Raw genomic sequence first — 17721 nt, 5'->3', positions numbered from 1 at the left:
GCCGGTGGAGACCACCACAGTCACCACACCCGACTGATGGGACACAGCACTATAGAGGTTGATGTTTGCACTAATTGAACACACCTGGTTCAACTAATTACCGAAACCCAACACATCTGACTGAGTTCATCAGCAAAGCCCTCACCCAGAGGTGCCAGGCTGAGGCCCCAGAAGGCCACAGCACTGCAGAGCTCAGTGTTTACCCAGTTCAGCTCATGAATTAGACGTTAAGTTGAATCAGGTGTGCTAAATTAGGGAAAATACTCAGTCTGGAGTCTGACGCTGCTGTCCTGAGGCCTGGAGCTGGATGAGCTAGAACAGGATCAGGACTAAGCTCAACAGTGCTGTGGTCCTCCTGGATCCAACTATATATATATATATATGCAGTTTGGTGAGTCTGAGGTACATAAAAATTGATATGGTGAGTCAAAAGTCACAGGACACCGTTTTATTTATTTTATTTTTATTTTTTTATTTTACGCTGTCACAAGCCTCCACAATACGGTGCTGAAGGTGATGTTTGTTGTGGATTTTCTCAGCATTTGTTTGAGATGACCCCAGAGGAACAAGTTGATATGAAGATAAAAAATAAAATTAAACCTGTGACTTTAACCTGTGACAGGGGGTATTCGGGTTCCATTGACTTACATTTAAAGTAAAGTGTGTTTTTTCCTTCTCCTGTAGAGTTACCATTTTGGAGATACAAGGTTTTTTTCCAACAACAGTGATATATATATATATATATATATATATATATATATATATATATATAGAGAGAGAGAGAGAGAGAGGGAGAGAGAGAGGGAGAGAGAGAGACATATACATATATTAATTATGATTTTATGTAAACACACACACACACACACAAATATATATAATGTTGTTAATGTAGCTGGCAATCATATATGACCTCCAGCTACATTAAGCTCATCGGCATCTCTTAGTCTCGTAGTGGCCTCAGATTCAGACACTAAACATGTCTCGTCTGATCGACTGCGTTTGGGGTGAGGGGTGAAATTATGTAAATGAGTAATCTGATTTTTTGCTGAAGTCTCACTTTAACACATGAGGCAGTGTGTAGGGTGATGAATGAGGAGTTTGTTGTTGCCCAAAACGGTGAGAAAGTGTTTAAAAGACCTTCACACCATGACGAACTGCTGACAGGAATAAAATGACCCTCTGGGTCTCTCTCCACGATCCAGTTCGCTTCCTGTTACACCGAATATGCCCCTGTGATCAGAAACACATGCTGAGGCGTGGACGAACAGTCCGGGCTGCGGGTCAGATTTCCAGCGGCTGCAGTGGAGCCCAGATCTACGATCGCTCAGTAACGATAAAGGCAAGCCTGCCGAGTGAGCTTTCATTATTTTCATGTTTCAGGACAGTTTTGCTTGAGGCTTGCTCTCCTTTTCCTCTCCAGAACGTCACTCCATGCTTCACTCCCAAGCACGTCTTCGATCAAGCGCCAACAGCTTCGATATTCTTGTATTGAGGCTACGTTTCCCTGAAACGGGCTCCTTTTTCAGGCTGAGGGCTTTGAGAGCCCTTATGGGCGTTCAGAGCACGTGTTAAAAGCGTTGAACACTTGGTGGCATTACTGTGCATTCTGTTTTCTTTTTTTTAAAGTCTCTGTGACCTCAAGGTCAAGATCATTATTCTGCGGCTATTTAAACTCTGGCGCAGTTTTGGCTCATCTGTTTCTCCAGCCTCTGTGAATGAGGGCACAGATACTGCAGCACATGCTAATTAAGCTTTGCACGCACAGAGCTGCAGAAAGAGCGAGAAAAGCCAGCAGTCAACTTCAGTGACCTCACTAAGACTAGTGCTTTTTCCACCCCCAGGAGAGCGCAGACTAAAAACGCAGTCAGAGTATTTACACATTATTTTAATAAGAAGTGCATCATGCGTCATGAATGTGTCGTGACCAACAGCTTATATATGGGAAGTAATGATATATATATATATATATATATATATATACACACACACTATATTGCCGAAAGTGTGTGGTCGACTATCTTCACACAGATATGAACTTGAATGACATCCCATTCTTAATCCATAGGGTTTAATATGATGTCGGCCCACCCTTTGCAGCTGTAACAGCTTCAACTCTTCTGGGAAGGGTTAGGAGTGTGTTTATGGGAATTTTTGACCGTTCTTCCAGAAGCACATTTGTGAGGTCAGACACTGATGTTGGACGAGAAGGCCTGGCTCACAGTCTCCGCTCTAATTCATCCCAAAGGTGTTCTGTCGGGTTGAGGTCAGGACTCTGTGCAGGCCAGTCCAGTTCTTCCACACCAAACTGGCTCATCCGTGTCTTTATGGACCTGCTTTGTGCTCTGGTGCGCAGTCATGTTGGAACAGGAAGGGGCCGTCCCCAAACTGTTCCCACAAAGTTGGGAGCGTGAAATTGTCCAGAATCTCTTGGTGCTGAAGCTTTAAGAGTTCCTGTCACTGGAACTAAGGGGCCGAGCCCAACTCCTGAAAAACAACCCCACACCATGATCCCCCCTCCACCAAACTTTACACTCGGCACAATGCAGTCAGAGAAGTACCGTCTCCTGGTAACCGCCAAACCCAGAATCGTCCATCGGATTTCCAGACGGAGAAGCGTGATTGGTCACTCCAGAGAACACGTCTCCACTGCTCTAGAGTCCAGTGGCGGCGCTTTACTCCACTGCATTCCACACTTTGCATTGCGCTTGGTGATGTAAGGCTTGGATGCAGCAGCTCAGCCATGGAAACCCATTCCATGAAGCTCTCTACGCTGTTCTGGAGCTGATCTGAAGGCCACATGAAGTTTGGAGGTCTGTAGTGAGCTGAGTTGCTGTCGTTCCCAATCGCTTCCACTTTGTTATAATCCCACTGACAGTTGACTGTGGAATATTTAGTAGTGAGGAAGTTTCACGACTGGACTTGCTGCACAGGTGGTGTCCGATCACGGTACCACGCTGGAATTCACTGAGCTCCTGAGAGCGACCCATTCTTTCACTAATGTCTGTAGAAGCAGTCTGCAGGCCTAGGGGCTCGGCTTTATACACCTGTGTACTTGTGTATATATATATATATATATATATATATATATATATATATATATATATATACACACACACAAAATAGAGCCTCTGTTCAGAACACGTCCCAGACTGGTCAGACTTAGCTGCAGATGTGTTTATATACATATGTAAGTGAATGTGCAGCTGTGTGAGTGTGTGTAGGAGTATGTGTGAGCATTCTGCAGGTGCTCTGTGTGTATGTGACAGAGAGAGAGTGCTTTGGGCTGAAATCCATCCCAGCTGTGTACTGTAGCAGAGCTGCAGTGTTAGAACAGCTGTAGAGCTGCATTAATGCCCCCCTGTTTAACCCCCTACCACAGAAAAACAACCCTGCCCTCCAACGAGCGCCGGCCAAGTGGGGGCTTCCTGAGCGCTGCTGGACAGAAACCTCTTTCAACACTGCACTTAAAGGGCGGGGGTTGGACACACCTGATCAACAACACTGGGAACAGCAAGGAGAGCCTCTCAGAGCTCTACACCCCTCCAGTTATACTTATTAACAGGGAACTAATTACTGTCAAGATTAAACATGATATCAGTTTTAAAACAGGCCAAACGAGCAAACTGTGCACAGCCTTTCCAAAGTCCTCAGATATGAGAAGATGGGAACGTCCATCAGTCTCTGATAATATGAGTGGTGAATGTGACTACTAGTGTCTACTAGGTCTATAATGTAATAGACATTAACATATATCTGAGCTTATATGTCTCAGTTTTACAGTGACTCAGTAAAGAGTCCTGACACTGAGTTGCCGCCACTGTTTTCTGACTGAAACCTGGTTAGATTACAGCTCATACTCACAGTCAGTGACGTATCTAGAACATCAAAACACGGGGGCAGTCGTGGGCTGGAGGTTAGGGAACTGGCCCTGTGACCGGAAGGTTGCCGTTTCGATCCCCAGAGCCGACAGTCCATGACTGAGGTGTCCTTGAGCAAGACACCTAACCCCCAACTGCTCCCCGGGCGCCGTGGATAGGGCAAGTGTGCTCACTGCCCCCTAGTGTGTGTATTCACTAGTGTGTATGTGGTGTTTCACTTCATGGATGGGTTAAATGAGGAGGTGGAATTTCCCCGTTTGTGGGATTAAAAAAAGTATCACTTAACTTAAAAAGGACTAAAGTGACCTTTTTTTCTCACAAAAGTGATTCCACCCATAATCTAACATGTAAGGTCTTCAGTTCATCTCCTGTGGTCCTGACCAATGGCAGCGCTCGCTCAGTTGTGTCAATCTAGAAATCCTGATTGGCTTATTATCTGTTGGATGTTTCAAGATTTTAATTCTTTTGTTTCCAACTAAAACTTAACAATGAGGTAAGAGTATCACTACAATACTTGCAGAGTTAAAATAGGAATTTACTAAACGAAAATATCCCAGAAATGAATCATTTTTATCTCACAGATTCCATTAAGCCTAGAATCATAACCATCATGGAAGCTGACATCACTGTCAGATCATTGACTTCATTATAAATATATATTTCCACTGATCATTTTTGTAAATTGGAAAAATAGTTCATTTATGTCTAGTTTTGAATGATTAGACAGACTGATAATAGTTAAAACTCAGATTGGTTGAGCTAAATTGAAAAAGCAATATTCTGGACATTAATTTCATTAATGTATATAAATTTTATTAGAACTTAATTTGGGATGTTAATTTTATTATTTTATGTAAATATTATTAGAACTTCATTCTGGATGTTAATTTTATTAGAACTTCATTCTGGATCTTAATTTGATTAGAACTTGTTTCTGTATCTTAATTTTATTAGAATTTGTTTCTGGATGTTAATTTTATTAGAACTTCATTCTGGATATTAATTTTATTAGTACTTCATACTGGATTTTAATTTTATTAGAATTTGTTTCTGGATGTTAATTTTATTAGAACTCCATTCTGGATATTAATTTTATTAGTACTTCATTCTGGATCTTAATTTTATTAGAACTTATTTCTGGATATTAATTTTATTAGAACTTGTTTCTGGATGTTAATTTTATTAGAACTTCATTCTGGATATTAATTTTATTAGTACTTCATTCTGGATCTTAATTTTATTAGAATTTGTTTCTGGATGTTAATTTTATTAGAACTTCATTCTGGATATTAATTTTATTAGAATTTGTTTCTGGATGTTAATTTTATTAGAACTTCATTCTGGATATTAATTTGATTAGAACTTGTTTCTGTATCTTAATTTTATTAGAATTTGTTTCTGGATGTTAATTTTATTAGAACTTCATTCTGGATATTAATTTTATTAGAACTTGTTTCTGTATCTTAATTTTATTAGAATTTGTTTCTGGATGTTAATTTTAATAGAACTTCATTGTGGATATTAATTTTATTAGTACTTCATTCTGGATCTTAATTTTATTAGAACTTGTTTCTGGATATTAATTTTATTAGAACTTGTTTCTGGATGTAAATTGTATTAGAATTTCATTCAGGATATTCATTTTATTAGAACTTGTTTCTGGATGTAAATTGTATTAGAATTTCATTCAGGATATTAATTTTATTAGAACTTGTTTCTGTATCTTAATTTTATTAGAATTTGTTTCTGGATGTTAATTTTAATAGAACTTCATTGTGGATATTAATTTTATTAGTACTTCATTCTGGATCTTAATTTTATTAGAACTTGTTTCTGGATATTAATTTTATTAGAACTTGTTTCTGGATGTAAATTGTATTAGAATTTCATTCAGGATATTCATTTTATTAGAACTTGTTTCTGGATGTAAATTGTATTAGAATTTCATTCAGGATATTCATTTTATTAGAACTTGTTTCTGGATGTAAATTTTATTAGAACTTCATTCAGGATATTAATTTATTAGAACTTGTTTCTGGATATTAATTTTATTAGAGCTTCATTCTAGATATTAATTCTGGATCTTAATTTTGTCAGAAATTCATTCTGTAATAAGGAAACCCAGAGCAAGGCCACCTCCGACCACTGGGGGGTGACGCAGTGCGACTCCCAGCTGCAATCAAGCACAGCGCCGCTCACCTGGCCGTAGGGCTACATAAGGCCTGAGACCGAGGCTCATGTTGCTGAGTCTTTGCTTCAGAGTTCAGGCAAATAGACCAGCCAGTAATTTTGAGTAGAAGCTCTAGTGTTTCTCTCGAACGTCTTTCCTCTGTCTCCATTTCTTTCTTCCTCAAAAAGAAAAGGAAGCCCCTGAGCATTTTTCTGTCCATCACTTTTTCCTCAAACTTTCTGAAAATCTCTCCTTTATTCGAAGATGCTGTTTCAGCCTTTCCTTAGTTTGGCCTTTGCTTCCCTCTTTGTTTTATTTCCCACCTTTTTCTCTCTTTGATTGCAACCCCTCCATGCCGTCCTCATCCTGGCCCTCCCCAGCGTCTCCAGACCACCGGTTCGATCCTCGCTCATGGTGTCCTTGTTTCACTGAGTTATCTCTTTCTCAAGTTGCTCTGCAGTTGGATCCTCAGTGATGGTTCAATCAAATAAACACTGGCTCTCTAACCTGAGGGCCTGAGTTTGGACCTACCCCTGGGTGGGTTACTGCCTGATACATTCTGGATGTTCTACAGTCTTTTCAGTCATGCTGAAGAAGGTTCTAACCCTCATCTTTCTGGACACCTCTATCTTCTTTGTCTTATGTTACTACAATTGGCTCCATATCTGAGAAGCTGCTGGCCAGCAGCGGAGCATTGGGCCGCAATCAGAGGCCGTCCTGGAGTAGCCAGACTGGCTGCAGGTCCATAATGATTGGTCACGGTTCCTCTGTCCCAGACTTTTGTCTCCTTCTCCCCTCTCTCTCTCTCCCACCGGCCTGAAAATGTTGACCCTGAGGCTTTAACTTTAAGCCGTCGCTCAGTCTGAGCACCGTCCTTTGTGTTCTAACTGATTGTTTATCTGGAAACAAGCTGGAGCTCTTTTCAGGGAAAGAGAAACCCTTCAGCGAGCGTGAGTGGGATCCAGCCTTTGTGTATTGTGTATTGTTGAGGGTTTGCTGTGTGTAAGATAAGACTGTGGGTCAGATAAACAGGCGTCAGCACTAATGGAGGACTCTGCAGAGCCTCTCAGTAAAACAGTGGGCTTCTGTGGCTTTGGCTGTTTACCTAGAACTAATTAGGGTGTTTACTAGACTCTGCCGTCTCAGGGCTTACAGAAACATTTCATCCACTGAGCAAATGCTCGGTCTCCAAATCATCTCCTCAGTCATTAGCGCTGCGGGTTCGAGGCGTAACCAGAGCAATTTGCATTTTAAGAAGTGGAGAGAGATGCTTATTCATAGTCATAGTTTACAAACAGCGCCGGTCAGAGGTTCAGACACGCCTGCGTATCGAAGGCTTTTCCTTATTTCTTACTATTTTCGAATTATTATGTTTGAAAAGTGTAGCAAAGTCATCAGAATCCATCCGTCCGTCCATCAAGCACATCAACCACAGCCACCCTGGCAGTTTTGACCTGAGGACCTCCAAAAGCTGCTTTATGGTACACTTGAGTTCTGCGGTTCAGTGGTTGAGAAACCCTGCCCTTAGTGACATCCCACTTGCGGAGCTCCAGACCACACCCACCCCAACCATATCAATTCATGTGCAAGAACAGAGCAAGAATTAATACTTCATTCTAATACTCAAACAACCAAGGCATGTTCATCTCACCTGAGGCAATAGTCAAAGTGGCAGGACCAGGTACTCACAGCAGCAGCAGGAGGAGGAATATATATGGGGGCAGTTGTGGGCTGGAGGTCAGGGAACCAGCCTTACGACTGGAAGGTTACCGATTCGATCCCCTTGGCCAACAGTACGTTACTGAAGTGCCCTTGAGCAAGACACCTAACCCACACCTGCTCTCTAGGCACCGTGGATAGGGCTGCCCACAACTCTGGGCAAGTGTGTTCACTGCCCCCCCGAATGTGTGTTTTCACTAGTGCCCATGTATGTGCATGTTTCACTGATGGGCATGTTTTGATTTAGAATGGGATCACTTTTACAAGGGGAAAACATCAGTTCTGGAAGTTCTAGATACGTAACTGACTGTGAATGAGCTGCAGTCTAAGCAGTTTCCGGTTAGTTGTTAGGAATGTAAAACGGAAGCGGCAGCTGTATGTCAGAATCAGCCAATCACATTTCAGGCCCTTAAAAGCATACCGACATCTAAAGATCTTGAACGTGGACCAAAATTTCATGTCGTTAAGTTAATTAAGTCACAACAAGCATGAGCCTTTATATCAAACTGTCTTTAGCAAAACCACATCCAAGCAGACGTGCCCAAACTTTCGACTAGTGCTGGCATTATGCGGTCAGATCTTCGACTACTGTCTTATAAAAGAGCGTTTTATAGAGGTCAATACTGGACGTTACGCCCGGCGAGAAGTGGAAACTCGGCGACAGCGTCCGACAGCTCAGTCCAGCCGTTCAGCAGAGCCAAGCCCAGGCTCTCCCCCGACACCAGAAACTACTGTTCACGAGGAAGTTTACAGCCATAGAAAACAGCCCTGAGGTTACTGCAGTGAGGAAATTTACAGCTAAAGTAGTTCACTCTGCGCTTAATGTTCGCTAAGAGGTTTACAGCCTTTTTAAATTGAGGCTACGAGTCAAGCACCTGTCAGAGGAAAATCATTAGGTTTGGTAGGAGGCTCTTGGGGGAGCAGGCAGTGAAAGCCATAAACAGGAGCTGCCTGGGCCTCTGCTCTGCTTTTTCCCAGCATAGCGTTCTTCAGCTTCTGTTCCAGGTTTAAAGCGATAGTTTGGTAAAACGAACACAATTTACCTCAAACCCACTTAATCCGCCACGACGTCTGGGATGAAAGAAGTTCCTCCCTTTAGACCTCCACTTGAGTAAAAGTACTAAAGTATTTACCTTCAAATGTACTTAAGTATAAAGTAAAAGATTAATTACCTTAATTCAACTTTGTTAAAAGTTGTTTTTTAATAAAAACTGGCTTTAAACTCAGGATCACAGATGAGCTCCTTTACTATGTTGATCTGTAGGCGTCTGTTCATAAACATAAACCAGCCCAAACTCATTTACTATAAAATGAAATGGTGTTTGTAGAAATTCAGAAAAAAGCCGCGTCAGTCTCGACTGCATATGTGGACATATTTCTATATTGAGCTCTATTTACACAAAGTTAGGTTAGTTCATCATTTATGTTGAACAGACTCTCCCAAAGTTTTACGCTGCTGCGCTGACGTTGAACCGTGTGCTGCACTGGGTCGGTATGACCAACAGGTCAAAACCAGCTCTAAACAAAGTGACCGCTGGGCCCTGATTGGTGCTCTGGCTTTGCGCTTCTTTCGTTTTGACATGTTACGTTTTTATACACACAGAAACCAAAAGGAACCACAGATTTCTCAAAATGTAGGAGGAAAAAGTCGGATATTAGACTCTGAAATGTAGTGGAGTGAAAGGAAAAAGACGCCCAGAAATGGAGAAACTTCAGTACAGATACACCAAAAATACTAAAGTACAGAAACTAATTACATTTACTCAGTTTCTGTCCACCACTGAGTAATGGAAGCTTATACCCCCACCGATTAGCATGGTGATAACTGCAGGCCTAAGTTATCACTCGGTTGAGTCAAACCAAATCCAGATCCTAGATGTTTCTCCTATTTTAGGTCGACTTATTATATTTGTGTGGGTTTAAGTATCAGTCATAATTCATTTGACAGACATTTTCCTCCCTCTTTATATGCATTACAATAATTTTTGTTACTGTTTCTTTAGGGCCGATATGTAAATAAGCTCTGCTGTGATTGGCTACCCTGTATTGCACCTATTTCAAAAATCAGCCAAGTCTAAAACACTCCTTAGACCTTCACAACTTCATGAATAGGCTATCTGTGAGAATGTGCTGGTTATTGAGATCATAAAATTAATTTTAAACCATAGATGAACATTTTCTAGATGCTTCATTATCTGTTTCTCTATCTGAGGCGATACGTCTGCATGTCCGCCATGTTGGAGAGGTCAAGATCAGATTCACGTGTATTGAGAGACGATGAGTCTCGGGATTAAATCAGCCACATCCTCCTTATTACTCAACCGATTTTCACCAAATCTGTTTTGTTATAATCCCCAGACACAGATTAATCTAGGCTGGATGGATCTGCTCTCAGTAGCTTTTACTTCTTTAATAACTGATCGTGATAATTAGCCGTCTGGACCAGCAGGAAAGCGTTTGGTCACCGCCTGACGTTAAAAACCGAGTGTAACGCTGTGGTAGAAACACAAACTCACCCACATCAACAAATCCATCAATGTGTGGATCACTTCTAATCTTAATACACATAGAAATAAAATAAACCCCCAAAATGCAGTAAGAAGGATGAAGCTAAAGTTGGCTTCCTATTCACAAGCTTCTTGTTCAAGTGTTCCCATTCCACCTTAAATGGTGCAGCCGTCATTTTCTGGTGCCTGAAGCTGCACCATTTAAGGTGGAACGAGAAAAATCAAACAAGAAGCTGGCAAATAAGAAGTTAACGAACAGATTTGTGTAAACAGGTGCTAATGTCAATCTGGGGGCACTCGTGGGCTGGAGGTTAGGGAACTGGCCCTGGTCACGGTTCGATCCCCAGAGCCGACAGTACGTGACTGAGGTGTCCTTGAGCAAGACACCTAACCCCCAACTGCTCCCCGGCTGCTGCGGATAGGGCTGCCCACCGCTCCGGGCAAGTGTGCTCACTGCCCCTTAGTGTGTGTGTGTTCACTAGAGTGTGTGTGGTGTTTCACTGCACTGATGGGTGAAATGCGGAGGTGAAATTTCCCCGTTGTGGGACTAAAAAGGGTCTCTTAATTAAAAATATCTACACGGATTAAGGAATGCTATAACTTATCCGGCTACAAAGCATCAACCATCACTGTAAACAAGGCTACTACATAACATTAAGATACCCTGAATAGACTATTATGTGAAATAAGCTTAATATAATATCATATCACAACTTCGTAAAGCATAGGAATAAGACAATTAAGGCATGGCCACAACATAGTAAGGGGTGGGAATCAGATCCTAATGTGTGGCCTCAACTTAGTAAGCCATGGGAAATGAGATAATTAAGCCTTGGCCATGATCTTGTTCCCTGCCTTACTAAGCTGTGGTCAAGACTCAATTACCATGTTCCCACATCTTACTAAGACATGGCCACACATTGGGATCTCTTCCTCATGGGTTAATATGGTGACACACATTATTTGTATGTATAGAGGATGTGACCAGCAGGGCTCTGTAACAGTCCTGTAAGTTCTAGGTATTAACCAGGTAAGTGGGAGGTACAGACTCCAAAGTACTAGATAACTATCTTGGGTGAAACGATGGTACGTTTTCAGGTCCAGTGCGAAAACAAAGAAGACACCAAACACATCTTGGCCGTTCACCTCAGCTGTTTTGAGGCAAGAGGGAAAGACTGTGTAAAAGATCTATCGCTTTAACGTGAACGGCTCACTTTCCACTCCCGGCAGCAAAACTCGCCATTCAAATCCGAAGCACTTTAATAAAAAAAAGTATAAAACTTTAATTACGAGATAAATTTCAAAACTTGTCTTTTACGATCATTTCAAATGACGTGTGCTTTTTAAAAGTATATTGTGTGTTTTCCGTGAACTCTAGTGTTCCCCTCGTAAAAGCCGCACGGTGGTTACAAGGTGTTACAACCCACTGACGCCAGACCTGGACCGTGGGCAGCGTTTTCCACGTCAGTGTGCAGGAAAATAAACACGCACCGGTCTCTCGGAGTCGCCCCGAAGACCAGCATTACCAGGGAACCACAGCTAGTGGAGCTCAGCCACGCATACACACCATATACTCCTCCTGATGCCTTTCCAAGCCTCTCTACGAGTCAGAATGACCCGTACGGTTATTGGCCAGTGGTGTTGTAATTTGGAGAGCGCTGCATTATGTAGCTGGTGTTCAGGTGGTCAGAGCTGGCCGGCTGGGTACAGTGAGGTCATCCCGCTGAGAGATTTCATGCTGCTGCGTGTGTGCTGTTGTACAAGCTCTTGTCCTGACTAAGCACTTTGTCCCTGGTGTCAGCACGTAGGACATGGGGTGTGTCCAGTTCCAGCGCTCGGGCCAGGACACACACTGAGTGTGTGTGAAGCGCTCATGGTAAGCGGAGGACGAGGAAAGTGAGAGCCGGCTGAGATTCATCTGCTGCCACAAAGCTCTCAAAGCACCTCTGCCTTTCCAGCGTCTCTGCGTGCTCTGAGGCCCAAACCGCCTCACTTCATCTCTCCATTCTCTTCTCAGTGTATTAGCCCCTCACGTCCTGTCCCATCAACTGTCTTGTGTCCCATCCTGCATGTTTTGTCCCTGTCCTGTGTCCTCTATCATGTTTTCTGTCCTATTCCCTGTTCTGTCATGTACTATGCTTCCTATGTCTTCTGTCCTGTTATGTTCTGTATCCTCTGTCCAGTTCTTTTGATCTTGTGTCCTCGGTCTCCTGTCTTCTTTACAGTGCACTGTTCTGTGTCCCCACCTTCTTTATTATGCTCTGTCCTGTCTCCCATCTTCTTTCCTGTCCTCTGTCTTCTTTATTGTGCACTGTTTTGTGTCCCCGTCTTCTGTCCCGTCCTGTCTTTTTTATTGTGCTCTATTCTGTGTCCCCGTCTTCTTTATTGTGCTCTGTCCTGTCTCCCGTCTTCTGTCCTGTCCTCTGTCTTCTTTATTGTGCTCTATTCTGTGTCCCCGTCTTCTGTCCTGTCTCCTGTCTTCTTTATTGTGCTGCCCTGTGTCCCCAACTTCTGTCTTGTGACTCCTTTATTGTGCTCTGTCCTGTGTTCCTGTCTTGTCCTTTGTCCTCTGTTGTGTTCTGTATCCTCTGTTCCATGTCCTGTCATCTTTGTGTCCTCTGTCCTGTCCTTTATCTTGTGTGCATTGTCCTATGCCCTATCCTCTGTCTTGTGTCTTCTGTATTGTCCTCACTCTTGCCATTTTCTTATGTCTCCTGTTACTGTACTGTGTCCACTGTTTTGTTATACTATAATCATATATCCTGTCTTGTCATATGTCCTCCTGTCCTGTGTTCTTTCCTGTGTCTTTTCTCTGTGCACTAATATATTCATGTTCTCTGTACTCTTTCGTGTCTTCTGTCCTGTTTTTGTGTCCGGTTGTCTGTCCTGCGTGCTCCTGTCCTGGAGGGCCTCTACCAGCAATCCCACACTCTCATAAAGAGCACAAAACCTAGATTACTGCTTACCAGTAGGTATCAAATAATTTATAATAGCCACTGAATATTAAGTCCTAATGTTTTTCCTTTTGAGTCTTGGTTCCCCTCAGTCTCGAGGAGTTTTTCCTGACACGGTCCCCCTCAGCAATGCTTATTAAGGAGCTGCACTTCTGGAAAGCTTCTTTGGGACAAATTCTGCTGCAGAAAGCACCACACAAATAAATCTCAGTTAAGCTGAACTCAACAGATGCTCTACAGCTCACGGCCACAGGGCACGGCGAGGTCTGGGTGGAGCTCAAATTTCATATTTCTCAGATTCTTTCAGTTGCAGAATTGCTAATGCGCTACTTTTTCAAAGGAGTGACCCAGTCCCAGACTTAATGACGCTAACTGGACTGGGCATGGCCATATATCCTGAGAATATCAAAGAACTGAGACAGCCTTTGTGTCAGAAATGCACTTAAAATGATGCCTATGTAGACTCGTTCATTCAGAACTGACACAGCTGCACACCGAATGGCCAAAATACGATATTACAAAACTACTTTCTTGCCCAGTAGCACAGAATTCACATACGACAACTAAATGCTTATTGTATTTTTTATGATTATCATTATTAGCTGCAAAGCTTTTAGTCATTTGGAGGTCCCAGACAGTGGATGCTCCTCTGGTGCCACCCAGTGGTCATCTAGAGAAACGTCATGGTGAAGTTCAGTCCCATGGAGTATCGATACAGTACGTGTCCTAAAGTTTGTGGACACCTGCTACTGCAGCATCTCCTCTGAAATGAAGACCGTTCATGTACAGAATCCCTCATTGCTCCAGTCTCTGCTCTTCTGGGAAGACTTTACACTAGATGTTGGAACATTGCTGTCAGGATTTGATTGAGCATTAGTGAGATCACTTACTGTTGTTGGATGGTCTGTTCTGGATCACTCCAACTCATCCCAAAGGTATTGGATGGAGCTCCATCACTCCAGAGAATGCAGTTCCACTGCTCCACAGCCCAATGCTGGGGGGCTTTAGACCCTTCTGGCCTACACTTGGCATTGGGCATGGCAAACTTAGGCTCATGTGCAGTTGTTCCAGAGCATTCTGCTGTACTGATAAATGCTGTTCTATGGAGATTATACAACTGAACACCTGTGTTAACCCTGAGCACCTTGGTAAATGAATTAACTTAATCATGAGGGTGGACTTTATATATGTCAAAGTTTTGTGTAACAAACCCCCCCCAGAAAAGTTATCGAAAAAAGTCATCGAAAAAAGTTTTAATTTTACAACATGTATCTGTGCAAAACAGCACTACATAATGGCATCAGGGACGTGTGTCTGCAAAACAAGAAATGAGAAAACTGATGTACATAACAAATACCTGCCAGTCCCAATTCTACAGGACACGAACACTGCACTCTTAAAAATAAAGGTACCAACTGCCATAAAAGTACTGTGTTTCCTAGAGAACTTTCAATGGATGGAACCATTTATGTAAACGATATGAATGCGTGCGAAGAACCTCCACATCATGTAAAGGTCCTGCACCAATTAAAGGTTCTTCCTAGACCCATATGTCCCATCAAGAACCTTTATTTATAAGAGTAAACAGTGCAGTCCAGTAATCCTCTGATTGAAACAAAAAAAAAGTTGAGAAAAGTTCGTTATACCCTTGTAGTTCATTATCAAGCTAAGGCAATATTACAATATGTAATACCATAGAAACTGTATTGTATTTCAATTCTTACAGTGCTTCCTAGAAACCCAGGAAATTGACATCTGTCAAAATACAGAGGCGTCTTTCCAAACAGTATCTCCACTAGATAAATAAAACCATTTCATCTGACAGTAGAACAGGAGTGTAAAAGGCTGACACAAAAAAAAACAACAAAAAAAAACGTAGGAAACTTTTGAAAACGGTATTCAGCATTACTGCCATCACAGTAAAGGACACAGCGTGAATGAGAAACACATTGTACACAGACGTCTTGTAGAGTCAGTACATTCTTCATCAGGAAAATCAGAAACGGATTCAGTAACGCTTACGTTGGAGGTGCTTGGAGAAGTCCTGGAGCCTGTCCATCCTCACCTCCTTCTCGTACACATTTTCACACAAAGCTGAGGTTAAAATACTTCCAAACGACCCCTCAGGGGCGGCAAACCTCAATCCAGATTGATCTCTCTTACCGAGTCTTTAGCATCCTCTGTGTGCGCAAGTTTCTCCAGCCCATCACATCATTACCACAGGCCAAAGGGGTTCAATGGAGATTTGGGTTGAAAGCTGAAAAAGTCTTACAGTTCATCCTGAGAAGGAAAAAAAAACAAAAAGACAAATCAAATGAATTCTAACTAAAAATAAATGTAAAATATTAATATATAAGCACATTTTTACACAAAACATCATCTACACTCTCAAACATGGTGCTTCCAGGGTTCTTCAGTAAAGAAAATGGTTCTATGTTCTCTCACGCAGTGGAAAAAAACTGATTAAGTGGTGGTGGGGGTTACCAGGTGGAAGGGTACTGTTTTGAAGCTGTACGTCTGATGCATTAGCAAGATTTATGTGTACGCTTATAAAGATGGTTCTTCAAGTGTTCTTTAGTAAAGCCGATGGTTCAGACAACCATGAACACTCATGATGTTCTTCAGATTGATGGAGATTGAGCTTGAATGTGCTACAGACGATTAAATATGGAACATTTTGAAAATGGTTCTATAGAGTAACCAAAACGGTTCTTCTATTAGTTACAAGCTTGACACTGTAATAACAGAAGAACGTTTGGGTTTTCAAAAAGAAACCCTTTCACCATGCAAAGAACCCTTTAGTGGTGGGCAGCCCTATCCACGGCGCCCGGGGAGCAGTTGGGGGTCAGGTGTCTTGCTCAAGGACACCTCAGTCATGGACTGTCGGCTCTGGGGATCGAACCGGCGACCTTCCGGTCACGAGGCCGGTTCCCTGACCTCCAGCCCACGACTGCCCCCGTGTGCAGAAGTGTGTCTCTGTAGAGGATGTTCACTTATTTACACTTCAGCAAATCAGCAAAGCAAAAAAAATCAGACCGGAACGCCCAAACTTTTGCACACAACTGCATATTTCCATCAAACTTGCTTTAATTTAATTAAAGCCTCGGCATTTGATGAACGTATAAAGAAGCATGGAAGTCTCTGGTGCAGATGTTCAGCGGCAGGATTTGTTAGAGTCTGGTTTGAATGTAAATGAGAGATTAACTTAAACTATCCCCTCCTTTCATGCTGTAGTGACCACTAATTAGCGCTCAGTGAACCCTCAGTGTAACCTCACTACACCACACACTGAAGCTGCGGTCAGATTCGTACCTTGGGCTGGGATTTGTTCTGGAGAGCGAGCTGCTGCAGTCTCTGATGGATGACGTCAGCGATGACGCTGGAGTCCCGGCTGTTAATGTACTCTCCACCCTGCTGTCGCTGTGAAAGGAGTTTTGTGTGCATTACAGTGTGTATATGTATGTATTTATATATATATATAAAACTACATCATCAGTGCGGAGCCCTTAAGGTCTCATGAGCTCTTGGAAATAAATACCTGTAACTTTTAGTTCATTTTTATTAACCAGAGTCATCGTGCTTGTTGTATTTACACTCTGGAAGTACAGTAATAGCAACATTCTTATTTCATCGTTAGTTTTGGTTGAAAACTATAGGTTGAAATCCTGAAAAACTCAACGGGAAATTATCCAATCGGAATTTTTATCTCTGTGGTATGCAGACAGATACAGCCAAGCGAGCTCTCCTATTGGTTAGGAGTCTGCAGCAGATCTTAAACATTAGCCTGAGTGGAATCAGTTTTGTGAGAAGAAACATCTCACTAGTCCTTCTGTGAGTTCTAGATATTTCACTGACGGTGACTATGAATCATAGCCAGGTTCCGGGTAGTTGTTAGGAACGGAAAACTGCGGCGGCAGCTCTATGCCAGGACTCTCTGTTGAAAGAGTCACTGCAAAACTGATACATACAAGCTCAAACAAAACATCGTATCTCCAATATGGTAACTTTACAGAAGTTCTAATTAATATACATTACAGATGTTTTATTAAGGAAATAATCAGCGCAAATTCTTAACATGACAAGTGCCTCCATTCTGCTGAACAGGAGCTCAGCGTGGCGGCCCTTACCCGCGGAGTGCCCAGGTATGGATAGAAGCGGACGGTGGGGTAAGCAGTGATGCCTGCACTCTGACAGGTCTGATAGTGAGCCTGACAGTCCACCTTTCCTGCCCTGACCGTTCCCTTCAGCATCTGTGGGCAAAAATCACAGGTTACCAACACAGTTTAGAGCGTGATCTCATTCACACCACACCTGAAAGCCCACTCGCATGTTCACACCACACCTGAAAGCCCACTCACTCGTTCACACCACACCTGAAAGCCCACTCGCACGTTCACACCACACCTGAAAGCCCACTCACTCGTTCACACCACACCTGAAAGCCCACTCGCACGTTCACACCACACCTGAAAGCCCACTCGCACGTTCACACC

The 17721-nt window shown here is 42.6% G+C and overlaps 1 protein-coding gene across 2 annotated transcripts in view; it reads right to left on the bottom strand.

The window, feature by feature from the left end:
• Positions 1-14466: 14466 nt before the first annotated feature.
• dnajc10 (DnaJ (Hsp40) homolog, subfamily C, member 10) overlaps positions 14467-17721 on the bottom strand; it is a 40662-nt gene continuing 37407 nt past the window's right edge. For both annotated transcript variants that reach the window (XM_017722891.2, XM_017722890.2), the window contains exons 21-23: positions 17356-17478; positions 16541-16648; positions 14467-15508 (exon numbers count right to left, since the gene is read on the bottom strand). In XM_017722891.2, coding sequence (XP_017578380.2) covers positions 15497-15508; positions 16541-16648; positions 17356-17478 — 243 coding nt within the window. In that variant the 3' untranslated portion in view covers positions 14467-15496. The remainder of the gene's footprint in view (positions 15509-16540; positions 16649-17355; positions 17479-17721) is intronic.

The sequence above is a fragment of the Pygocentrus nattereri genome, chromosome 6, assembly GCF_015220715.1.
Source record: "Pygocentrus nattereri isolate fPygNat1 chromosome 6, fPygNat1.pri, whole genome shotgun sequence".
Lineage (NCBI taxonomy): Eukaryota > Metazoa > Chordata > Actinopteri > Characiformes > Serrasalmidae > Pygocentrus > Pygocentrus nattereri.
Note: the sequence above shows the minus strand (reverse complement) of the source record. Positions and strands in the feature narration are given on the sequence as shown.